General features: G+C 40.6%; 1 protein-coding gene and 1 long non-coding RNA gene across 2 annotated transcripts; one reads left to right on the top strand and one right to left on the bottom strand.

Annotated features, from left to right (window-relative positions):
- The first annotated feature begins 2,951 nt into the window (after nt 1-2,951).
- On the top strand, nt 2,952-24,143 carry oprm1 (opioid receptor, mu 1). Its single transcript, XM_058058998.2, has 6 exons — nt 2,952-3,403; nt 15,601-15,950; nt 19,626-19,801; nt 21,190-21,368; nt 21,455-21,638; nt 22,571-24,143. The coding sequence occupies exons 1-6, from the start codon at nt 3,126-3,128 to the stop codon at nt 22,574-22,576; spliced, it is 1,173 nt and encodes a 390-aa protein (XP_057914981.2). The 5' UTR covers nt 2,952-3,125; the 3' UTR covers nt 22,577-24,143.
- On the bottom strand, nt 6,226-7,671 carry LOC144894466 (uncharacterized). The gene is made up of 2 exons (XR_013625077.1): nt 7,586-7,671; nt 6,226-6,822 (listed from the first exon to the last, which is right to left on the bottom strand). It is a non-coding gene; the product is annotated as an uncharacterized LOC144894466 (long non-coding RNA).
- Nucleotides 24,144-25,070: the final 927 nt, after the last annotated feature.

The following is a 25,070-nucleotide window of genomic DNA, read 5'->3' as shown; positions in this document are numbered from 1 at the left end:
CCTGCAACCCTTAGTTGTACACTCATTAGTATTCACAACAATGTAGTTTCCTAATCAGCGCCGGGTGTTTGGTTATTTATATATTTATTTTAAGAGTACAGCTAATCAACAAACCCTCCTTCTTGCTGCTCCATTGATTTTTTTTTTTTAACTCGGAGATCGATGCAGTTTTTCTTTGACTGGATTGTGCTGATTAAATCAACTGTAAACTTCCCAACAATGTCATCCAGGACTTGTCAGTTTCTGACCACCCGTCTTGTGTCTCTTCGGGGGCTGTAATGAGACCAGGCGGGACATTATCTTGATTAAAATCAATCTCAAATGGATTACCATCGCTCGCTCATTACTACACTGGATGCCTGTCATACAATAACGCAAGAATCTATCCAACGTAGAGTTAGATACCGTAGACGGAAAACAGAGCACTCCTGTTGAATGGGGTTTGCATTGTAGGTCCTCAAAAACAGCAGCACACTCCTCTCAGATAGTGTGCCGTTCTTGTAGCAGGTTCTCAAAAACATATAGAGGATTTTGGACTGGTTTGTTGCAGTGAGTCCTCAAAAACAGCCGAGCCCTCCTCTGGTATAACAAGTCTTTTACAAGCATCTTTGTAGCACATGCTCAAAAATAGCAGACTGCTCCTGGTTTTTACAAGTACTTTTGTAGTAGATCCTCAAAAACAGCAGAGCACTCCTGTTGAAGGGGGTTTGCATTGTAGGTCCTCAAAAACAGCTACACACTCCTCTCAGATAGAGTACCATTTTTGTAGTAGGTTCTCAAAAACATATAGAGGATTTTGGACTGGTTTGTTGTAGTGAGTCCTCAAAAACAGCCAAGCCCTCTTCTGGTATAACAGGTCTTTTACAAGCATCTTTGTAGCACATGCTCAAAAATAGCAGACTGCTCCTGGTTTTTACAAGTACTTTTGTAGTAGATCCTCAAAAACCGCAGAGCACTCCTGTTGAAGGGGGTTTGCATTGTAGGTCCTCAAAAACAGCTACACACTCCTCTCATATAGAGTACCATTTTTGTAGTAGGTTCTCAAAAACATATACATAGAAGATTTTGGACTGGTTTGTTGCAGTGAGTCCTCAAAAACAGCCAAGCCCTCCTCTGGTATAACAGGTCTTTTACAAGCATCTTTGTAGCACATGCTCAAAAATAGCAGACTGCTCCTGGTTTTTACAAGTACTTTTGTAGTAGATCCTCAAAAACCGCAGAGCACTCCTGTTGGATGGGGTTTGCATTGTAGGTCCTCAAAAACAGCTACACACTCCTCTCAGATAGAGTACCATTTTTGTAGTAGGTTCTCAAAAACATATAGAGGATTTTGGACTGGTTTGTTGTAGTGAGTCCTCAAAAACAGCCAAGCCCTCCTCTGGTATAACAGGTCTTTTACAAGCATCTTTGTAGCACATGCTCAAAAATAGCAGACTGCTCCTGGTTTTTACAAGTACTTTTGTAGTAGATCCTCAAAAACCGCAGAGCACTCCTGTTGGATGGGGTTTGCATTGTAGGTCCTCAAAAACAGCAGCACACTCCTCTCAGATAGAATACCGTTTTTGTAGTAGGTTCTCAAAAACATAGAGAGGATTTTGGACTGGTTTGTTGCAGTGAGTCCTCAAAAACAGCAGCTACATAGATAGATGGATATCAGCACTTGTAGAAATGACGATTTCGTCATGTAGAAACGCGTTGTCACTGCCCTGCTGTGACCGAGGAAATGATGTCCTATATAATCATCCTTAATGAACCTTAATTGGTGTTCTTTCTACACATTTCCATTCCAGAGTGGCAGACTTATCACAGCGGGCACTGAGTCACTGTCTTTGTAGCCTTGCAAACATTGATCCAATCGCTCTAAATGGCTTTTCAATGGATGCAACAGTTGACAGGCAGAGCCAGCGAAAGTACATAACCCTCTACGTCACCCCGATTGGACGAAAAATACCTTTCCACCGGTCCACCAAAGGAGACGTCGGCGTGGTCTTACGGCCGGATTCAAACACACTACCATATGTTGCTGAGAACTAAATGTTTTTGTTTTCCAGTAACTGTTGCCCTATTAAGGCATGGAATGCAAGGAAACAAGTCAGGGGATAATTAGTTCCACCTCAATCTGATGGGAACCACTAATAGAAACCACTAAACGTATATATACTCCTTAGGAGTTGAACCTTATAGCGCAAAATCTCACAAAGCTTCAATTAAAGTATTAGTTACTGTGTTTATTTGTGCAAATTATTGGTTTAAGAATTTTAATATTAACAGCAGTTACCTTCAGTTTTTTTTTATTGCAGGATTAAATTCAATACGTTTTTCATGATTTCATACTAAAACAGTATGGGCTGCACGGCGGGCGAGTGGTTTGCGCGCAGACCTCACACCTAGGAGACCCGAGTTCAATTCCACCCTCGGCCATCTTTGTGTGGAGTTTTCATGTTCTCCCCGTGCATGCGTGGGTTTTCTCCGGGTACTCCGGTTTCCTCCCACATTCCAAAAACATGCTAGGTTAATTAGCGGCTCCAAATTATCCATAGGTATGAATGTGAGTGTGAATGGTTGTTTGTCTATATGTGCCCTGTGATTGGCTGGCGACCAGTCCAGGGTGTACCATTCTCTTGCCCGAAGACAGCTGGGATAGGCTCCAGCACCCTCCTGCGACCCTCGTGAGGATAAGTGGCAGAAAATGATACTGTGTCCATATTGGTGAGTTTACACCGGAGCCCAGTGCAATCTGGATCCAATTCGGTTTCCAGGCACAACAATGCACATTTTGTTTAGATTTCCGCATATTTGGATTCTCAACATCCACCCAAAACGAACGAAAACAGCGAGTGTCTTCCTTGGTGGAGGTAAAAAGGAAGTTGTTGGAGTTCTTCCAATAGGAGGGAAGAAGTGAGAAGGAGAGGAATGGGGAGGGAGGAAGGAAAAGACGCCAACTATCTTTTTCACGCCTCTTGTCCCGCACACGCCTCACTCCAACTGCCCCACCTCCCGCATTCCCTGGCAGGCTCCACTTTGGATCACAACCGTCTTCTTCACCACCACCATCACCACCACCACCGGGGCACCGCCAAGCAACTCTGCCGGGGAGGAGGCGCACACACGCCGGCTTGAGGACCATGGAGAGCGCAGGCAACGTCTCGGATGCGGATTACGGGAGCCAACTCGCAGCGTTTTACAACATCAGCAGCGTCGGTGGTGGTAGTTTGTGTCGGAACCTGACCGGGGTCTCCAACGCTACGGAGGCGCGGTGCGAGAGCGAGAGAGCGCTGAGCGGCGGGCCGGACGACGGCGACTCGAACCCGGTGATAATCGCCATCGTCATCACGGCTCTCTACTCCATCGTGTGCGTGGTGGGGCTGGTGGGCAACGTGCTCGTCATGTACATCATCGTTAGGTGAGGCTTCCCTGAACAGCTCACGACATTATGGAAATGTGTTGTGTGTGTGTGTCTGCCTTGTTTATAATTCAACAGTGCGCGCGTCTGCCGACTCAGCAGCTGCTTGTGCGTAAAAATGCCTCCAACGGCGCGCCAAGATGATAGCTCACACGTTCCTGTCAACCCACGGTTCTAGTCTATAAATTGCCATTTAAGCATAAACAAGACCTCAGCCGAGGAAAACCTCACTGAACTTCACAGTCCGGGTATCACAATTAGTCATTCAACCGCAAATTTTGAATAAAATGTGTCATAAAGTCACAAAAAACAACATGCGTGACGTCACTACACCTCAGGAAAGGTCACGTATCGTTTTCTGTCTAATTATTCCCAAACGAGAGAACAGAAAAATATAAACAGGAAGTCATGTGACATAAATGGACTCACCTCAGAACTCCAAAGTGTTGTCCCATTACTTATGAGTGGCATATCTTAATATGCATTTTCCTATATATACAATTGTTTCTCGCTTCATTGGGAGTTTTTACAAAATTAAACAATATTTTGTTAGTGGTTATTATTATCCCAGGCGGGGTACACCCTGGACTAGTCGCCAGCCAAGTGGAGATTTGAACCCAGTTCTTCCCGATCTCCGGACTGTGTGGCTAACATGCTAACACAAAAGGTTTTTGTTATTTCATAATTATTTATCTAAAAACAGGCACAATAATAGCATAATATTAATCATAATAGTCAACATCATCGTAATAATAACACGCAGGATACTCTTGTGGCCATAATCTAGCGAAAAAACACAACTCTGAATCCGCCATGTCACTTCCTGTCTGCACATCCCGAAGACATTTATTGAAACACACACAAGCACCAGTCTTATTTATGTCTTAAATAGCTTATTTTCTCTGATTATGTCTGCTGTATTGGCTAATATGAGCGTAAATGTGACTATAGGGGTGTTATTTCATGTAGAGGGCTCTAATGATTGTAAAAAAATTATATTTAGAAGGTCATGAATAGGTTTTATATGTTATTTATGTCTTAAATAGCTTATTTCCTCTGATTATGTCTGCTGTATTGGCTAATATGAGCGTGAATGTGACTATAGGGGTGTTATTTCATGTGTAGAGAGCTCTAATGATTGTAAAAAAAAAATAATTAGAAGGTCATCAATAGGTTTTATATGTTATTTACGTCTTAAATAGCTTATTTTCTCTGATTATGTCTGCTGTATTGGCTAATATGAGCGTAAATGTGACTATAGGGGTGTTATTTCATGTAGAGGGCTCTAATGATTGTAAAAAATGTATATTTAGAAGGTCATAAATAGGTTTTATATGTTATTTATGTCTTAAATAGCTTATTTTCCCTGATTATGTCTGCTGTATTGGCTAATATGAGCGTAAATGTGACTATAGGGGTGTTATTTCATGTGTAGAGGGCTCTAATGATTGTACAAAATGTATATTTAGAAGCTCATCAATAAGTTTTATATGTTATTTATGTCTGAAATAGCTTATTTTCTCTGATTATGTCTGCTGTATTGGCTAATATGAGCGTAAATGTGACTATAGGGGTGTTATTTCATGTAGAGGGCTCTAATGATTGTAAAAAATGTATATTTAGAAGGTCATAAATAGGTTTTATATGTTATTTATGTCTTAAATAGCTTATTTTCCCTGATTATGTCTGCTGTATTGGCTAATATGAGCGTAAATGTGACTATAGGGGTGTTATTTCATGTGTAGAGGGCTCTAATGATTGTACAAAATGTATATTTAGAAGGTCATCAATAGGTTTTATATGCTCTAACCATGAAAATATTCAATTTATTAATCATGATTCTTACTCCGCTGAAATTCACTTATCGCAGTCAGGTCTGCAACCAATCGACCACGATATACGAGGGATATACATATCATACAAATTCATACAAACTATCTTCGGGATGCAAATATTTCCCCGGGGCCAGAGTTTGGACACCCCTGCTTGAGAAGGATGAATTAATGATCGGACAATCTTAAACTTAATGCACTTTTTTTCAATTTTTCCACTGTCTTTCACATGCAACATGACTGACAGTCATTTGATTACCGTGCTGACTTGTCAGGTGACAAGTGGGCGGTCCCACATCTGTTCCCATAAGACGCTGAGCTGAATGCCGTCTGGGCTGCAACTATGGCCTTCATTGCCTATCAGCACCATCGCATGCAGGATCTGGAAGGAGAATACCGGAGTCAAGGCAACCAAAATGTTCAAAACCCTCATGTGGAGCCGCTATAATCAACTGACTGAGCGAGCGCAGACCTCTGCCGAGGCTTCAACTTCAAAGTGGAACCAAATTGGTTGTACTTTGGGAGCCTTCAGCAAAGGACACAAACACACCAGTGATGACATCCGAGTCATTTTCAGTCTATTACATGCAAAGTGTGAGCGTTCGTGATGAATAATTGTTAGTGCAGTGCAGAGACCCTGAAGCGAAAACGCCAACAGATCATGTGACCTTTCAACATGAGGGGGTGTAGTCTCTTATGTTTCCCTGAAAGCGGAATAAAAAAAGGGCATTTGAAGTCTCGGTGAAGAGATGTGGACGTGACAGGAGTGAAAGGGCCTTAAAACATGAATTACTTCATCCAAGGACGGGGGTGTCCAAATGTCACCAGGGAGCCATGTTCGGCCCGCAGCTCATTTGTTATTGGCCCTCTGCAGGTACAATTCATTCATTATTAATATGATATATGCATTATTCGGTATTGCATTGATCTGCTTTGTTGACTACAACACAGGGCTAATAAGTCATTGATTTCTTCAAATAGCTTCGCAAATATCGCCCTAAAAGCAGTTTTATTTGACGAATAGCTGAAAATGACGTTACCGGGTGCTAATGTGCGACCTCAAGTTAATTCATGCTAGCAGACTGCCTTTTACCGCACACATCAAACAGCAACTTAATGATCTTCTCGCTGAAAAACAAACTCCAGGCTCGCACTGGTTAGCCTCCACTTGGCTAATGGCGCGTTGTAGGCATTTCCCGGCTAATAAAAATGCAGTCATTCCCACTTGGACGCTGGCAGACTCGGATGCAATCTCACCGGATTAAACAGAGACGAGCGAGTGAGGAGGTGAGGCGTTCCCCTGGCAACCCATCAGGCCATAAAGTGTAACTACGCTTCTTTATCTTTTCGCCTTCATCCCTTCCGTCCTTCGTTCCTTCCTTCCTTCTGCACGTTAGCCAACTTGGCAAACACGAGCGGAGATGAAGAAAATCAACCGAGGAGTGTGTAGCGGAGAGCGTTGCCGTGGAAAAGGGAGTTTGGAGAGCAAGGGCGACTTCAGTGCTTCCTCCCCAGTGAGCAGCGCTCCATCTCCGCTTATTTTGATGGAGTCGCTCATCTGGAAGTTTCCACAAGCTTCAATATTGACTGTAAAGTGGGAGCAATGTGAAATAGTTGTGTCAGTTACCTGTGATACGTAGCTTATTCTGAAGATATTTTAGCACATATTTAGTCAATGAAATGTACACAGCAGTGCATGTTTTTTTTTTTGGGGGGGGGGGGGCTGAGCTTCCCTTGCAATCTTACAGCAGTCGCCTCTCATAGATTTTAATAACAGCCGCAAAACAGATGCTGACAATAGATTTAGCCAACATCCAAAGTGATGAGCGTGGCTGCCAAAACCCTAACAGGATCATCATGCAAAGTGCCACTAATCTGTTTACTTGTCTTCTAATCAGGCTGTTCCTATGCTGATTTAGTAGCATATTGCACAAAAAGCAAAGCACTCAAATTAGTAACAACAGCTGGGGAAACATATCTTAGAATAATACTGGTTTGAAGCAGTCAAAGGTATAAAGGTGTGTTCAAGTCCAAGAACACATCAGGTTGGTGGATTTATTAAGGCTTTATGCTATAGTACTGTAACAACATACATACAATACAAATACACAAATAAATGATAAGTAAAGTAACATAACTCACATTACATAAACGTAATGATGAGCCAAATGTACATTACGTACAGAAACCAACAAGGAAATTCAGTAAATATGACGCTAACTACAACAATAGTTGGTCATACAGTTAGCTTGAATGCTAACGTTAGCATCAATGAACAAAGGAGCCTCACTCAGCGAAAAAATAGGGCACAAACAACCGCACAGCTCCCACTATGGAACCGAAACCTCACCTCTATGCATTTACGCACAGCATCGACCCGGAGAAATGGTGGATGAAGCTCAAAAAAGCGTTAGAGAAGTCATAAATAGCTAACCGTCTCAACGGGCACACGGTGGTGCGTTTACTGACGGCTGAACACAGTAGGACAAAACAACGCTTAAAGCTGAACATTATAGTGACACAAACCATGTAAATTATGGGCTTTCTAACAATGTTTTCATTCATAAATAATGAATTTTTGGAATTTTGCTAAATAAAACACAAAATATATCAACACTAAATATATAAAAACATCTAATTAATTAATGCACATAATGAAACACACCTACTCTAAGTCCTAAAACACCTCCAACAAGGTTTTATTAGGCACATTCATGATAACATGTAAATTAAATTAACTTACATTATTTTGACGTACTTTGATGCCAATAAAGTAGTTCATTGATATAACAATGTTGAATACAATACAATAATAAGCAATACAATAATCAGGTCACATGATGAAAATGAAATTTCCAGAAGGCTTTATTGGCTAAATAGGTTTTTCCCATGAGGTGCACTCTTAGCTGCCTCTGTTTGGCTGTTTTTATATCTTCGGAACGCACAAAACGAGAGAATTAATGTTTCAATTCCACATTTTAACTGATGAAACAAACATCCCTCAATGGGGGCTGCTGTTTTGGCTAGCAACAGAGTCCATTGTTAGCTATGTAGCCCTTTGATGTTGAACTGACTTCATTGCTACTGATGGATTCAGTTACTACTGTTGAAGAGGAAAGGGCAGCCATGATGCTTTTGGCTACATGCTAATTACGTTGCCTCGGTAAGTGCTGCTGTTTTGGTTAGCGGCAGAGTTCAGTTTGGCTTACATGCGCTTTGATGTTGAAGTCATTGCTATTACTTAATTAGGTTGCTACCATTCTTTTTTTTGTTTTTATTTTTTAAGAGGGAACAGAGGTTGTGTTTTTGGCTCCATGTTAGCCACATTGCTATAGTCGGTGCTGCTGTTTTGGGTAGCAACAGGGATCAATTGCTTTTTCATGTTGTTACGAGTTGTAGAAATCCTCCCCCTGAGGATTCTAAGTGGGTTTTGAATAGAGGATAAAGGAGTCTTAAAGAACCAAATTATAGAATGAGAACCAGATTTTTTATTATTCCTGACAACAATACCTAATACAGACGTCCGGGCTTATCTGCAGTCCCTGTATGCCTACAAGTAAGCGGGTCTTATTATTGGGAACATTCTGTTTTTCCTTTACTGCAAAGCAAGTTGTCATATGCGTACTCGATGTTTCCACCTTAACTGTCAGATGTCACGTTAATCCTTTGTATTTGTGAGACTACGTGTTTGCTTTTATCTTTAGCTAGCAAAATTGAGCAACCTTCATTGTGCAATAGCTAACAAAGCTAAGAACCGAGGTATTTGGTTCCTCTTGAGGCTACATTTTGGTTAGATCGTTTCGGTGGGTGCTGCTGTTTTGGTTAACAACAGTTCAACTTTTGTTGTCGTCGTTTGAACATTCCGTTTTTGTTTTTTTTTTTCATTTTGAGGTATTGTTTCTGCAGAGCAATTGGAGCTTGAACTCCAAATTGTACCACTTTCGCAGCGTTTGACCCGAGAGGTTTGATTTTCCTCGTTCCTGTGGCTTTCTTTTATTTGCTTTAAGCCTTCAACAAAAGATTAGGCGTTCTGTTCAGACAATTCACAGCATGGGGGAATTCTAACATGCCGTTCTTACTAAAGTGGAGAATTTGCACTCAGCCAGGGGCAAAGAGAGGGCGCCTGCCTTCTTGTTAGGGAGCCCATGAGGAGTAATTAATCGTGTAGATAGAGGAAGAAATAAGCTTCCGCTGTGGCAAGTGTCTTCATCCTGACTGGCAATCCTCGGAAGCAATCAAGCTGCGTCTCTTGACTACGTTTCCTGCATGGCAGGAAGCTGATGTATTGTGACAGAAGCAACACAGGCTTTAAAAGCCAGGATCAAAGTGCGCAACTTTGAGCTATTTTGCACGGCAGCTCCCACGGCTGGGGGCACGCAGACCCCCGCCCCGCTATCAGTCTTGTTGCCATGGCGGCCAAACTCTCAGCAGCTAAATTGCTGTGTTTTTTTTTTTTTTTTTTTAATTGTTCTTGTTATTACTGATGTTCTCTTGACCACCTCGGAATTAAAATAACAATACAAAGATGACGTTACAGACGGCTGCGTTTTTCTCCACAAAGCATCAAAATCTTGCAAGCAGCCGCTTAAAAATTGGTGTTTTCTTACTTATTCATGGAAAAATTATGCGTATTTGTTCTGATCGACCGCTTCGTCATTACGTCGGGTTCAATCAATACCCTCTTCTTGTAAAAATAAACAACAAGGCAAATGTGGCAGGTCATCGATCAAGATGGAAGTAAAAGGCGTATTTGTTTTTGTTTTTTTTAATGAATACAAAATTCTATTGACTTGTACGTATTTTTCCATTATTTGTTTACAATCAAGGCCTCACAGCTGGGAAACTCGAGTTCAATTCCACCCTTATAACTAAGGATGGGAATATCGTAAATGCTTCAAGTAACAAAGCTATTTCATTGACCGCCAAGTCTACAATAACAAATGTCAATAGAAGCAATATAGCAATAAAAGAGCTGCGGCTGTAGGCAACCTCCCGATGCCATTTTTTTTGCACTTTATTTTGTCACAAGATCTTGCAAGATTAAAATGTGACAAGATTTCTCGTTCCTGTGGGCACAAGACTTAATTATTAGACTTAATAATTAATCACACAATAAATGAAAATGGGGCTGTACGGCGGTCGAGTGGTTAGCACGCAGGCCCCACAGCTAGGAGACCCGAGTTCAATTCCACCCACGGCCATCTCTGTGTGGAGTTTGCATGTTCTCCCCGTGCATGCGTGGGTTTTCTCCGAGTTCTCCAGTTTCCTCCCACATTCCAAAAACATGCTAGGTTAATTAGCAACTCCAAATTGTCCATAGGTATGAATGTGAGTGTGAATGGTTGTTTGTCTATATGTGCCCAGTGATTGGCTGAATGAATAAATGAAAGACTTAATTATTAGACTTAATAATTAATCACACAATAAATGAAAATGGGGCTGTGCGGTGGTCGAGTGGTTAGCACGCAGGCCTCACAGCTAGGAGACCCAAGTTCAATTCCACCCACGGCCATCTCTGTGTGGAATTTGCATGTTCTCCCCGTTCATGTGTGGGTTTCTACCACATTCCAAAAACATGCTGGGATATTTAGCGACTCCAAATTGTCCATAGGTATGAATGTGAGTGTGAATGGTTGTTTGTCTATATGTGCCCTGTGATTGGCTGGCCACCAGTCCGGGGTGTACCCTGCCTCTTGCCCGAAGACAGCTGGGATAGGCTCCAGCACCCCTTGCCACCCTCGTGAGGATAAGCGGTAGAAAATGAATGATTGAATTTTTAGCATAATATACTGTATTTTCTACTAAAAAATGACACATAACCATGCAGATTTAATAGTTAATATCTATAATTAGTTTATTTGTGATATGTTCTTTACACCAGGGGTTTTCAAAAGCGAAATGCACGGTTGCTAAGCTAACTTTGCTTCTTTTTAAAAGGCAAAATGAAGTGATTTTTATTTCCTCCATTGAGACAGACAGTAGCCAGAGAAGCTGACCTCTTGGTATCAATTGGGGCATCACACACAGCGGATGCAAGGAATATAATTACGACCTTGTGGAGTGCTTTTTTTACTCCTCTGTGGCCGTAACGTGTATAATGAATGACTATTGAGTTCCTTGAAGGGCCAATCAGAATCGTCTTGGTTCGTCAGCAACATCCAATGGATGTTCAAGGACACAAAAAGCAGGTAACTTAAATAGTGAGTCATTTTTTCCCAATTAGGACCAGAAAGAGTCAGCGAAAACATGTCATTGGCGAGGAGGACGACAATATACGGCAAGATGCACTCTTGACGTCGATACAGGAAGGACACACTAACTGAACATATTTGCTTACAAGCTTATTTTTAAGTCCCTCAAATTGTTATAGCAGCTCTCGTAGCATGCAACAACATATTTGTCACTCCTGACGCTCGACGTTAAGAATAAACGATGACAGGACTCTTCATAAACAAAGGTTTTGCAGAATCCGACGCACCACTCTGACGCTGGACCAGACTAATTTCCTCCCCATACTCGAATTTCTATTCTTTGGTGTCCATCGTCCACTCATATGTGCACGCATGTGGGCGGATGATGGGTGTATAAGTGCCTTTTACAGCAGTTACCTTCCCTTTGCTCATGATAGATGAGCACCGGTGCGGCGCTAATGTGACGACAAATAACGTTTCACAATGTGATCAAGTGGCGGCATACGGGACATGTTCTAGTCAGGTGACTTTTTCATTGGATTTTTGCAGTATGAACACACTTTTCCTCCAAGTTATATTCCCTCGAAATTGAATTCAACGGAACTTCAAGGGGTTGTTAGTTCACAGTCTGAATCCATCAGAGCCCCTCAGGGTGCATGGACAGTGTCACCGGCGGGACGGGGAGCGCAGCATCATAGCTGAGCATCATAAGCAGCAGCAGCAGCAGCAGCAGCACACGTTGTCCCGCTAATGACAAATGATGTTTAGTTTGAGCTGTATAACACCAGTCTATAAGATTAATGACCCCGGCGCTGCAAAACTGTTGTGCGTTCAGCTTTGTCGTTTGTTGAAATGACACAATTAACCGCCATCATCCGGCCCGGCTTCAAAAGGGAGTTTGAAAGCAAAACGCAAAGACGCAGGAAATTAATCAGCGCCACAAAGAAAACGGAACAGCCTCCTGCTTTTTTTAACGGTTAATCTAAAAAGTCCAACGCCGCAAAAACCTGGAGGTGGATGATGTTAAACACGACAAATAAAACATGAACCTACTTATGCAGAAATGCACTAAACTACACTAGTCAAAGATCCTCTATATGACAGGAGTGCTCTGCTGTTTTTCTGGATGGATTGCAAAAACACTACATACATTTTTAAGGACCCACTGCAACAAAAAAATGTATTTACAAACGGAACGATCTGCTGTTTTTAAAGAATGATTGCAAAAATACGAGCCAAAGATCCTCTATGAGAGGAGTGATCTGCTTGTTTTAGGGAATTTCGTGTGAAAACACTAGCAAAATAAAAACTCAGACGTGATGTGTTGTTTTTAAAGGACCAACGGCAAAAGATCCTCTATACGACAGGAGCACTTTGCTCTTCTTACAGAAATAAAAAAAGCTAGTCAAAGATCCTCTAGATGACACAGACACTCTGCTGTTTTTAGGAATCTACTGCTGAATTCTGCTATTTTTGAGGACCAACTGCAAAAAGGCTAGTCAAAGATCCTCTATATGACCTGAGTGATCTGCCGCTTTTAGGGAATGTACTGTAAGTACACTAGTTTAAAAAAAACATCTTACATATCTAGTGCTGTGCTGTTTTTAACGACCTACGGCAAAAACACGAGTCAAAAGATCCTGTTCTTGAGGAAACAAAAAAGCTAGTCAAAGATCCTCTAGATGACACAGACACTCTGCTGTTTTTAGGAATCTACTGCACTTGTTAAAGTACAGAGGAATTCTGCTATTTTTGAGGACCAACTGCAAAAAGGCTAGTCAAAGATCCTTTATATGCCCTAAGTGATCTGCTGGTTTTAGGGAATGTACTGTAAAAACACTAGTTCAAAAAAACATCTCAAATGTCTAGTGCTGTGCTGTGCTGTTTTTAATGACCTACGGCAAAAATATGAGTCAAAAGATCCTCTGCACGACAGGAACGCTTTGCTGTTTTTGAGGAAATAAAGAAAGCTAGTCAAAGATCCTCTAGACGACACACACATTCTGCTGTTTTTAGGAATCTACTGCATTTGTTAAAGTTCCTCTAAATGACAGAGGAGTTCTGTGGATTTTGAAGATCTACTGTGCAGCTATTTTTAAGTATCGACAGCAAAAATGTTACTCAAAGATTCTCCATTCAACAGACAGCAAAAACGTTTGTCAACAGTCCTCCATATGACAAGAGTGCTTGCTGTTTTTAAGGACCTACAGCAAAAAAAAAGCATCTCTACAACAGGAGCACTCTACTTCTTCTAAAGAACTTCTGCAAAATGTGAGTCAAAGATCCTCGATGTGACAGGAACACTGCTGTTTTTGAGGAGCTACTACAAAAATGTTAGTTGTTCTGTTCTTAAAGTACCGCAACAAAAAAGAAAAAATCTACCAGTAGTCAAAGATCCTTAAAATGACACGAGAGTGCTTACTGTTTTTAGGAATCTACTGCACCTGTCAAAGTTCCTCTGAAAGACGTGAGTCCTGTGCTGTTCTTAAGGAGTATTGGAAGTTTTTTTTCAAAGTGATACGAATAGTTGAAAGTTTGAGAAAGAGAGTGACTGAAAAGAAAAAACAGACATTGTGTTCCAAAAGACAACTTACAGGAGACAGATGTGAGCTCCAGGGTGTTGAAAACAAGCGCACCTTGTGCTTTGTGACTCACGGTTGGCCTGTAATGGAACTAGGAGATAGGAGATAGGAAATAGGATCTGATAGTGAGGCGTCAAGGGTGCGGTGGAGATGAACGCTCATTAAAGGCGTAACTGGCGGGGGCGTCTGTACCAAGACGCAAAGCCACCTTTTTTTTTTTTTTTTTTTTTTTTACAACGCTATCACAGTCAATATGGACGCCTGCAGCCGCGCGGCTCCCTCGTCAAATCAAGTTGACGAATAACAAACACGCAAGCTGTCTCGTTAATTAGAATTTAATGAACAAACATGTCATCCGAGCTTGTTAAGAGGATTTGGGATTACTGAGGAATTAAAAAATAACGTGAAGCGGGACAATCTTGATGTCATGACAGAAAAACTCTTCACGAGTCTTTTTTTTTTGGTTAAAATTTTAAAAAAGCAGATCAAACTTGTCTTATATAGGATCTTTGACTATCACTTTTGTACTACACCCTTGGAAACATGGAGTTCTCCTGTCATATAGAGGATCTTTGACTACCATTTTTGCAGTAGCGCGTCAGAAACAGCAGTGTTCCTGTCACATAGAGGATCTCTGACTCACATTTTGCAGTAGCTCTATAAAAACAGTAGAGTGCTCCTGTTATATAGAGGATCTTTGACTGGCTATTTTGTTGTGGGTGCTTAAAAACAGCAAGCAACGTTTTTGCAGTATATTGCATAACATAACAGCATATCACTGCCATCTTTGACTAGTATTTTTGCAGCTGAAAATTCTTTATATACAGGATCTTTAACTAGTTGTTTTGGGACAGGATCCCTCTGTCGTGTACACGATCTTTGACTAGTGCTTTTGCAGTAGCTCCTTTTTGCAAAGATGACCTTTGACTGATGATTTTAAGAACCTCTTTCAAAAGCGATACAGCAACTCTGATTTACAGAGGATCTTGGACTAGCGCCTCTGCTGTAGGTCCTTAAGAACAGCAGAGCGCTCCTAATAAATAAATACTTCTTATCTAGAGGATCTTTGACTAACATTTGTTGAAGTAGGTACCTAAAAACAGCAGATCACTTTCATATCAAGGATCTTTGACTAGGGTTTTTGCAGTAGATCCCTAAAAAAACCGCAGCACACCCTTGTCATATGCAGGATCTTTGACTAGCACTTTTGCCATAGATCCTTAAAACAGGAGTGTGCTTGTTGTATAGACAATCTTTGACCGCTGATTTTAAGAACCCACTGTAAAAGTTGCCCAAGATCCTTAAAAACCGCAGACCACTCTTACCGAGTAGTGGAACTTTGTCTAGTGTTTTGGCAGTAGATCCACAAAAAACAGCAGATGCCCTTGTCATATACAGGATCTTTGACTGCAGATCTTTGCAGTAGGTCCTTAAAAACAGCAGTCTGACTGCTAACGCAAGTACGTTACACCCCTCCTGTAGTATAGAGGATCACTGATTCCCTAAAAACAGCAGATCACTCCTGTTATATAGAGGATCTTTGATGATAAAATGACCGGTCTCGTTGGTCTCATCCTTGTGTGCGAGGTCAGGTACACCAAGATGAAGACGGCCACCAACATCTACATCTTCAACCTGGCGCTGGCAGACGCCCTGGTCACCAGCACGCTGCCCTTCCAGAGCGTCAACTACCTGATGGGGACGTGGCCCTTCGGGGACATCCTGTGCAAGATGGTGATGTCCATCGACTACTACAACATGTTCACCTCCATCTTCACGCTCACCACCATGAGCATCGACCGCTACGTCGCCGTCTGCCACCCGGTCAAGGCCCTGGACTTCAGGACGCCGCGCAACGCCAAGATTGTCAATGTCTGCAACTGGATCCTGTCGTCCGCCATCGGTCTGCCCGTCATGTTCATGGCCTCCACCGCCGTCACACGTGAGTCATCTTTAAAAACAGCACTCTTGCCATATATAGAGGATCTTTGAGTAGCCTATTTGCAGTAGGTCCTTAAAAACGGCGTTCCGATCATATTTAGGATGTTTGACTTGGGTTTTAACATTTAGATTACTCTTGAAATAACGGTTTTACGGTAGGTCTCCTTTAACTAGCATTTTTAGTAACGTGTAAGTCTTCTTAAAAAGAATCTTTGAGTAGTGTTTTTGTATTAGGTTCTTAAAAACAGCAGAACTGTCATGTCTTGTGGAGGGTTTTTGACTAATGGGTTCTTGAAAACAATCAAGCCCTCCTGTTACATTGAGAGGTTCTCAAAAACAGCAGAGCACTTCTGTCATGTAGAGAGGTTCTCAAACACAGCAGAGCACTCCTGCCTTGTAGAGAGGTTCTCAAAAACAGCAAAGGGCTCCTACCTTGTAGAGAGGATCTTAAATACAGCAAAGGGCTGCTGTAATGTATACAAGTTCTCAAAAACAGCAGAGCGCTCCTGTCATGTAGAGAGGTTCTCAAACACAGTAGAGCACTCCTGCCTTGTAGAGAGGTTCTCAAAAACAGCAAAGGGCTCCTGTCATGTAGAGAGGTTCTCAAAAACAGCAAAGGGTTCCTGTCATATAGAGAGGTTTTCAAAACAGCAGAGCACTCCTGTCATATAGAGAGGTTCTCAAAAACAGCAAAGGGCTCCTGCCATGTAGAGAGGTTCTCAAAAACAGCAAAGGGCTCCTGCCTTGTAGAGAGGTTCTTAAAAACAGCAAAGGGCTGCTGTAATGTACACAAGTTCTCAAAAACAGCAGAGCGCTCCTGTCGTGTAGACAGGTTCTCAAAAACAGCAGAGCACTCCTGTCATGTAGAGACGTTCTCAAAAACAGCAAAGGGTTCCTGTCATGTAGAGAGGTTCTCAAAAACAGCAGAGTGCTCCTGTCATGTAGAGACGTTCTCAAAAACAGCAGAGTGCTCCTGTCATGTAGAGACATTCTCAAAAACAGTCGAGAGCTCCTGTCATATAGAGAGGTTCTCAAAAACAGCAGAGCACTCCTGTCATTTATAGAGGTTCTCAAAAACAGCAGAGCACTCCTGTCATATCGAGAGGTTCTCAAAAACGGCAAAGGGCTCCTGCCATGTAGAGAGGTTCTCAAAAACAGCAGAGCATTCCTGTCATATTGAGAGGTTCTCAAAAACGGCAAAGGGCTCCTGCCATGTAGAGAGGTTCTCAAAAACAGCAGAGCGCTCCTGTCATGTAGAGAGGTTCTCAAAAACAGTAGAGCGCTCCTGTCATGTAGACAAGTTCTCAAAAACAGCAAAGGGCTCCTGTCATGTAGAGAGGTTCTCAAAAACAGCAAAGGGCTCCTGTCATGTAGAGAGGTTCTCAAAAACAGTAGAGCGCTCTTGTCATGTAGACAAGTTCTCAAAAACAGCAAAGGGCTCCTGTCATGTAAAGAGGTTCTCAAAAACAGCAAAGGGCTCCTGTCATGTAGAGAGGTTCTCAAAAACAGCAGAGCGCTCCTGTCATGTAGAGAGGTTCTCAAAAACAGCAAAGCACTCTTATATAGAGGATCTTTGGCCAACATTTTTCCCCATTAGATCCCTCATAGCAGCATGCTTCTTGTCATATAATGGATCTTTGACTCGCGTTACGTCCTTCAAAGAGCAGAATGAGAAAAAGTGATAATGAGGAGCTTTGGCTTGTGTTTTTTTTTCAGTATGCCCTTAAAAGCAGAAATAAGACATATATAAGACATGACATATCATATAGCTGCATAGTCATGCTATTGCTGCCAATGTGAGCGGACGTAAGATGCGTTAAAAGTGTAAAACAAAGTATTTACTGCTTCCACCAAATGAAAGGCTAGAAGACGTCCTGCCGACTCCTATGAGTGCACATATTGTCTCGGAACAAGCTCAGCTTAACAGCAGAGGTAATGGAAAGAAAATTGCCAATTAAATTAGCCAAGCGTGATCCCGCTTCTATTTGGAGCAGAGAGGGGTTAGAGTGAGAGATTTACTGACATCGGGACTTTATAGACGCGGAATGCCACTAAACTTCCATGGCTGGGCTGCACGTTTAAATGGCTGACATTTATGCCCTCGGACATAAACATTCATTTTGTATGGATTTATCCAAATGTTTGTTATTGTGGTGTGAAGTAGTCTAATACTGCACTGCATGATGCTAATAGAGATAAACTATTGGCCTTTTTAAGCAAATCTTGTATTGGATTGCATTGTGCAGGTGTACCTCATGAAGTATTCATTCACATGCTAACAAGCACAGCCATGCTAACATCTTGGCACTTAAATATACAGCATGCAAAACAAGAAAAAAAAGCAACATTAGCAACAACATTTCCATCAGGATCTATTTTAAACCTGGCTGGAGGAAATCAGACATCTTTAATCACGACAAACATGTGATACGAGCTCAAAATAAGGAAAAAGGCCAACATTTGCATAGAAAGACAGTGTATGATATGCTGTGGACTGCTGCAGAAGAAAGAAAGACAATGGAGTCAAATTTTTGCAAATTCAGACGAAATTCAGGCGCTACATTGAGTACGTTGGCCTGTTTCATTGTAGGAAATCTATTTTCAAGACAGTGCATGATATGCTGCTGGCTGCTATGCCTCACTTAATTCAGGAAGAGGTAAAACGCAGAAAGATTTAGAGCAACCGTGTCAACAAATGGAGTCGTTATGCTAGCTTGTTCTAATGGATGTTTACTTTAAAAACATTTATCCAAGACAGTGCATGATATGCTGCTGGCTGCTATGCCTCACTTAATTCAGGAAGAGGTAAAACGCAGAAAGATTTAGAGCAACCGTGTCAACAAATGGAGTCATTATGCTAGCTTGTTCTAATGGATGTTTACTTTAAAAACATTTGTCCAAGGCAGTGCATGATATGCTGCTGGCTGCTATGCCTCACTTAATTCAGGAAGAGGTAAAACGCAGAAAGATTTAGAGCAACCGTGTCAACAAATAATGGAGTCGCTATGCTAGCTTGTTCTAATGGATGTTTACTTTAAAAACATTTATCCAAGACAGTGCATTATATGCTGCTGGCTGCTATGCCTCACTTAATTCAGGAAGAGGTAAAACGAAGAACGTGGACATACATTTAGAGCAATCATGTTGACAAACGGAGTTGCTATGCTAGCTTGTTTTAATGGGTGTTTACTTTAAAAACATTTATCCAAGACAGTGCATGATATGCTGCTTGTTGCTGTGCACAAAAGGAAGAAGAAACATTCATTCGTTTTAATTTATAGGCATTTTTTTTGACAGACAGAGGCGCTATACGCTATGTTGTCTATTGAAGACAGTGCATGATATGCTGCTGGCTGCTACGCCTCACTGAATTCAGGAGGAGGTAAAACTAGGAAATTGGACATACATTTTGAGCAATCGTGTCGACAAACGGAGTTGCTATGCTAGCTTGTTCTAACGGATGTTTACATTAAAAACATTTATCCAAGACAGTGCATGATATGCTGCTTGCTGTTATGCCCAAGAAGAAAGAAGAAACATTTACAGACAGTTTTTTGACAGACAGAGGCGCTATACGCTATGTTGTGTCGTGTTCTACTGCCTATTGAAGACAGTGCATGATATGCTGCTTTGAATACTTACAATAATACTACTTTGAATGTTTTTATCTACACAGCCTCAAGCATTGTTGACTGCAAGCTGATTTTCCCCCACCCCTCCTGGTACTGGGACACCATGCTGAAGATCTGCGTCTTCATCTTTGCCTTCATCATGCCCGTCCTCATCATCACCGTGTGCTACGGCCTCATGATCCTGCGCCTGAAAAGCGTCCGCATGCTGTCGGGTTCGCAGGTTCGTCAGCTAAATTTACTCTACGCCACTCCTAGTCAACACTCTTGTCACGTAGAGGATCTCTGACTAGTCCATATGAAGCCCTGCTTTACAGCGACATCTGAATAATGCATATGATTGGCTGCGAACTGCTAAGTGGTTGTAATTTGGCAACATTTCAAAATCAGGCTGAGTGAATGTCTGCCAAAAAAAAAAAAAAAACAATAGAGGTCAAATCAGCTGCAGCGTAAAGGAGGTGGCTGACTTTTATTGATGGCATTAATAAATAATTGAGCCATAATTATGACTAAAGCAATATTCCACTTCATGAGGATTTACAGCAGGGAGGGGCGGGCAAACTTTTTGACTGGCGGGAGGCCAGACTCGATATTTTACACGTAGCAGTCCACTTGGAATTATTGTATCTGTAAAAGTGTCATGCAATCTGCTATATGTGCACTTTGGGATCATTTAGTTGATATAAAGTGCGGTATAAATTTATAATAATAATACATGTATTATTATTTTATATTATTTATTATTATTATTATTATTATTATTATATTATTATTCATTCATTCATTTTCTACCGCTTTTCCTCACAAGGGTCGCGGGTGTGCTGGAGCCTATCCCAGCAGTCTTGGGGCGATAGGCGGGGCACACCATGGACTGGTCGCCAGCCAATCACAAGGCACTATAATAATAATAATAATGATAAAATAATAATAAAAATAATAATTGTTATTATTATTATTATCATCATTATTATAATAAAATAATAAAATAATAAAACAATAAAACAATAAAATAATAAAATAATAAAATAATAAAATAATAAAATGATAAAATAATAAAATAATAAAATAATAAAATAATAAATAATAATAAAAATAAAAATAATTCATTCATTCATTTTCTACCGCGTTTTCCTCATGAGGGTCGCGGGGGTGCTGGAGCCTATCCCAGCAGTCTTCGGGCGAGAGGCGGGGCACACCCTTGACTGGTCGCCAGCCAATCACAGGGCACTATAATAATAAAAATAATAATTTTTATTATTATTATCATCATTATCATTATAATAATTATAATTATAATAATAAAATAATAATAAAAATAATAATTGTTATTATCATAATTATTATTATCATTATCATTATTATTATGTGCCATTTTTCAGGAGCAATTGGTAAACAACAGACCACATCAAATAACGAAATTGCAGCTACTTAAACATGATGCTAGCTTGTATGTTTAAATAAAATACTTTGGAAAGAACGGGCGGGCCGTATTCCAACACTTGGCGGGCCGGTTGTGGTCCCTGGGCCGTAGTTTGCCCACCCCTGATTTACAGTGTTTGCACACAAATGGTAAATCTAAAACTGTGATGACGAGTCATTTTCCCCCGCCAGGAGAAAGACAGGAACCTTCGTCGGATCACGCGTATGGTCCTGGTGGTGGTGGCGGTCTTCATCGTGTGCTGGACGCCCATCCACATCTTTGTCATCATCACCGCCCTCATCAACATCCCCAGCTCCACCCTGCAGACCATCACCTGGCACTTCTGCATCGCCCTGGGCTACACCAACAGGTAGCGGCGCTAGCCATCCAGCAACAAGTAACAATAGTAATAGCTATACACCTAACGTGACCCGTCTACGCCCCCCCCCCCTGCAGTAGTCTGAACCCGGTTCTCTACGGCTACTTGGATGAGAACTTCAAGCGTTGTTTCCGGGAGTTCTGCTCATCCAGCCCTTCGCTGCTGGAGCTCCAGAATTCGTCGCGGGTCGGAGCGGCGAGACGCAAGGCACCGCCACGTGAGCGCAACAGCACGCAGACGGCAGAACGGTCCAATCAACAGGTGTGTGTGTCCTAATGCGACTTTTAAAATCACCATGGTCATTTTGAATAAAATAAAATAAAATAAAATAAAATAAAATAAAATAAAATAAAATAAAATAAAATAAAATAAAATAAAATAAAATTCAATTCAATTCAATTCCACCCTCGGGCATCTCTGTGTGGAGTTTGCATGTTCTCCCCGTGCATGCGTGGGTTTTCTCCGGGTACTCCGGTTTCCTCCCACATTCCAAAAACATGCTAGGTTAATTAGCGACTCCAAATTGTCCATAGGTATGAATGTGAGTGTGAATGGTTGTTTGTCTATATGTGCCCTGTGATTGGCTGGCGGTCCAGTCCAGGGTGTACCCCGCCTCTCGCTCAAAGACAGCTGGGATAGGCTCCAGCACCCCCCGCGACCCTCGTGAGGAAAAAGCGGTAGAAAATGAATGAATGAATGAATGAATTAAATTAAATTAAATTAAATTAAATTAAATTAAATTAAATTAAATTAAATTAAATTAAATTAAATTAAATTAAATTAAATTAAATTAAATTAAATTAAATTAAATTAAATTAAATTAAATTAAATTAAAATTCAAAAAAATCACCACAGTAAGGAAACATTGCTCCATGTTGCTCAAGGGCTCCCCCTATGGGTGCCAAATGGCATTGTGACATCAGCTATGAAATGTTTGTATGTCTTCTACTCCTGAACCGCTGCACGTAATAGGGTGCGCTTTTGCCATAATATGCATCCCTGCCGTGTTTTCTGTGCTATTATTTTTCTTACACATACACCACATGGTGGCGCTGTTATTAAACCCCCACTGTTAGCTTGTCTTGACCTGAATTTTTGCACAAGTAGCTGAAAACAAGTTCTCGATATCTGCATTACACGTACGCTAGCATGTCTGTGAGCTTCTTCTTTGTGTTCCTTGTGGTCTCGTGCAGGTATGACTAGCCGTGGAGGAGTCGTACGTTGACTCTCGCCGCGTCGCCAACGATGATCTCAACTCGGAACTCACACAAGTCACCACGGGGCTCTAAAATCGCTTTACACGTGCTCGAACTAGGATTTGTCGGGGGGATGCTAAAGCCGCCGTCATTCGCCAAAAGGGTGGAGCCGATGCCGACGAAATGTGCATTCATGTTCATTAGTCGTGCAAATTGTGATTAAAGTGATCTCAACCAGCCATTGTAACAGACAGAAAAATAGCAAAGAAAAGACATGTATTATCTTTAAATGAGTGTAGTTTCTTTAGGTACTATTGTACAACTTAATCCCGTCCAATTCAAGAACTGTATACAAAAAGTCATCTTCATTTTAAAATAATGCTGTTCCGGTCCAGTCCTGCAGGGGGATTTATCTACTGGTTCCTGTGGGTTATTTCCCCATTTGGCCCCAATGCATGTGTATTGTAACATGAAAAAGCAGATGTAAATGACTTTGAACCAGATATGCACCAAAATATCACCGTTTTTACCTTCGCCCCTGCACCAAGCTGCTACAAAATGTCCCAAAATTTTCGTTTTTGTGCAGCGGTGTTACCGAACTGACTCTGATCAAAACTGAATAACTCACTTATTTATTTTATTTTTTTATTTTTTAACTTGGCTATGTAATCTGTGCACCATATTGTTAAATGACCGCAAGCTTGTGCAAATGCTATGTGTGACACGATAAACACACGCGTGTTGTATCGACTTTCTCTGTAAAGCATGTTTGCAAACCGTGCACGGACTTCTGACGACAGACATGAAGCAGATCTGCACGGTCTCTCAAATCCACTTTTGAAGAACGAAGGCAAAAGGCAGCTGTGCTGGTCGCACCGGACTTTATTTAAAAGCAGACGCATTAGCGTGTGTTTGCACAGTGCAGCCGGCGTATACGTTACGACAAAGAGCGTGATTAACTGCGGCCATTACGGAGGGTGGGGGAGTGCACACGGGTGGATTTTAAAATATGTCACACATACACACACACATACACACATATGCAGGATTGTATGTACAGTATTCGTGTCGTAGCTGTTGGGATTGCTTGTGATTAAGTGTCTTGTGTGCTATGCTTTATATTCATACAAAAATGCACACACACAAAAAAAATTATTAAAATGAAAAGGTCAGCACATTTATCGGGCGAGAAACATTATTTGATTTTTTTTTTTTTTAAAGGCAGTAAAACCATGTGATTGCTCCCAGCCAATCACAGAGGAATGCTTATATAATAATAGAAAATGAGTGTAAATCAAACTTTACCCACATTTTTTCCGACCATGGCCATAAATAGAAATGTCAAAGGATGTGGGGGCCATTTTTATACGTTTTATTTTGTAAAAAGGCTATGAAAAAAAGACATAAAACTAAAAAAAAATTGTGTTAGCTTTGTGTTATACATGGCAGAGTGTTATTATTCATCTTTTTACTCTGTTTTTTTTCCCATTGTTGATATTGTTGTTGTTTTTTTGTTTACTTTAATTTCTAAAATGTGCCACAGGCCAATAAAAAACAAGCCGCAGGTTGTAGTTTGTAAATCTTTTTTTTTTAAATTACACATTATAATAAAAAAATGTACAATAGAAATATACAGAAAAAAACAAATATAAAAACGTATAAAGAAATATTTTAAACTGATAATAATTATAAATATAATGTAAAAAAGTAAAACTACATCTTCTTCTTCTTCTTAATTTATTTCAGACATGAATACTATGTTACATTATTCTTTCTCACATATGCACTTACAATATCTATTTATATATATATATATATATACATACACAAATATATACATACATATACATACACAAATATCTACATACATACATATATACATATATACACATACACATACATGCATACACACAACACCTCATTACTACACATGTCTGAAAAGGAGCAGGAAGAAGCAAAGCTTATTAAATCCTACCCCTTCTCCACGCCATAGCAGTTACCAATTCAATAAGTTTTTTTTTTTTTGTATCTCAAAAACGCAAATTAAAAAAAGTATTGTCATATTTTCTGCTGTTTAGAATTTGTAATTATTATTTATTTATGTAACCAAGCAAAATGTATGCACACCCTCAATGGGTTTATTGGTGCAATAATTAATTCCATAACACACAATTAATCAGAAATATTTCAATCTGGTAAATAATTATAAATGTACAGTATAACTATGCACTGTTTAAAACAAAATAAGTACAGGAAACTGATTAAAAAAAGACATTTTTAAAAATAATACATTTTTTCTGGAGTTCATATTTTAAATGTTTAATTATGATTTTTTTATGTAGTTTAGCAACTGTACACCAGCCTTCAATTGGGGTACTTATGCAATATTTAAAAAAGTATATACAGTATATATATATATATATTTATTTCCAAAAGGACATTGTAGCTATATGACAGCGTATTAATATCCCACCTCGCACCCAAACTCAACTGGGAT

This window comes from Doryrhamphus excisus, linkage group LG20 (genome assembly GCF_037039965.1).
Source record: "Doryrhamphus excisus strain RoL-2023G ecotype Guam linkage group LG20, RoL_Dexc_Guam_v1.1, whole genome shotgun sequence".
Classification (NCBI taxonomy): domain Eukaryota; kingdom Metazoa; phylum Chordata; class Actinopteri; order Syngnathiformes; family Syngnathidae; genus Doryrhamphus; species Doryrhamphus excisus.
The sequence above is the reverse complement of the archived record's forward strand: the minus strand, read 5'-3'. Positions and strand labels throughout refer to the sequence as shown.

Bases quoted from the DNA above. Each gene is read 5' to 3' on its own strand.
- oprm1 (XM_058058998.2), top strand. From the start codon at position 3,126: ATGGAGAGCGCAGGCAACGTCTCGGATGCGGATTACGGGAGCCAACTC. The intron at 19,802-21,189 runs GTTCGTCAGCTA...TTCCCCCGCCAG, and splicing joins GCATGCTGTCGGGTTCGCAG to GAGAAAGACAGGAACCTTCG. The intron at 21,369-21,454 runs GTAGCGGCGCTA...CCCCCCCTGCAG, and splicing joins GCCCTGGGCTACACCAACAG to TAGTCTGAACCCGGTTCTCT.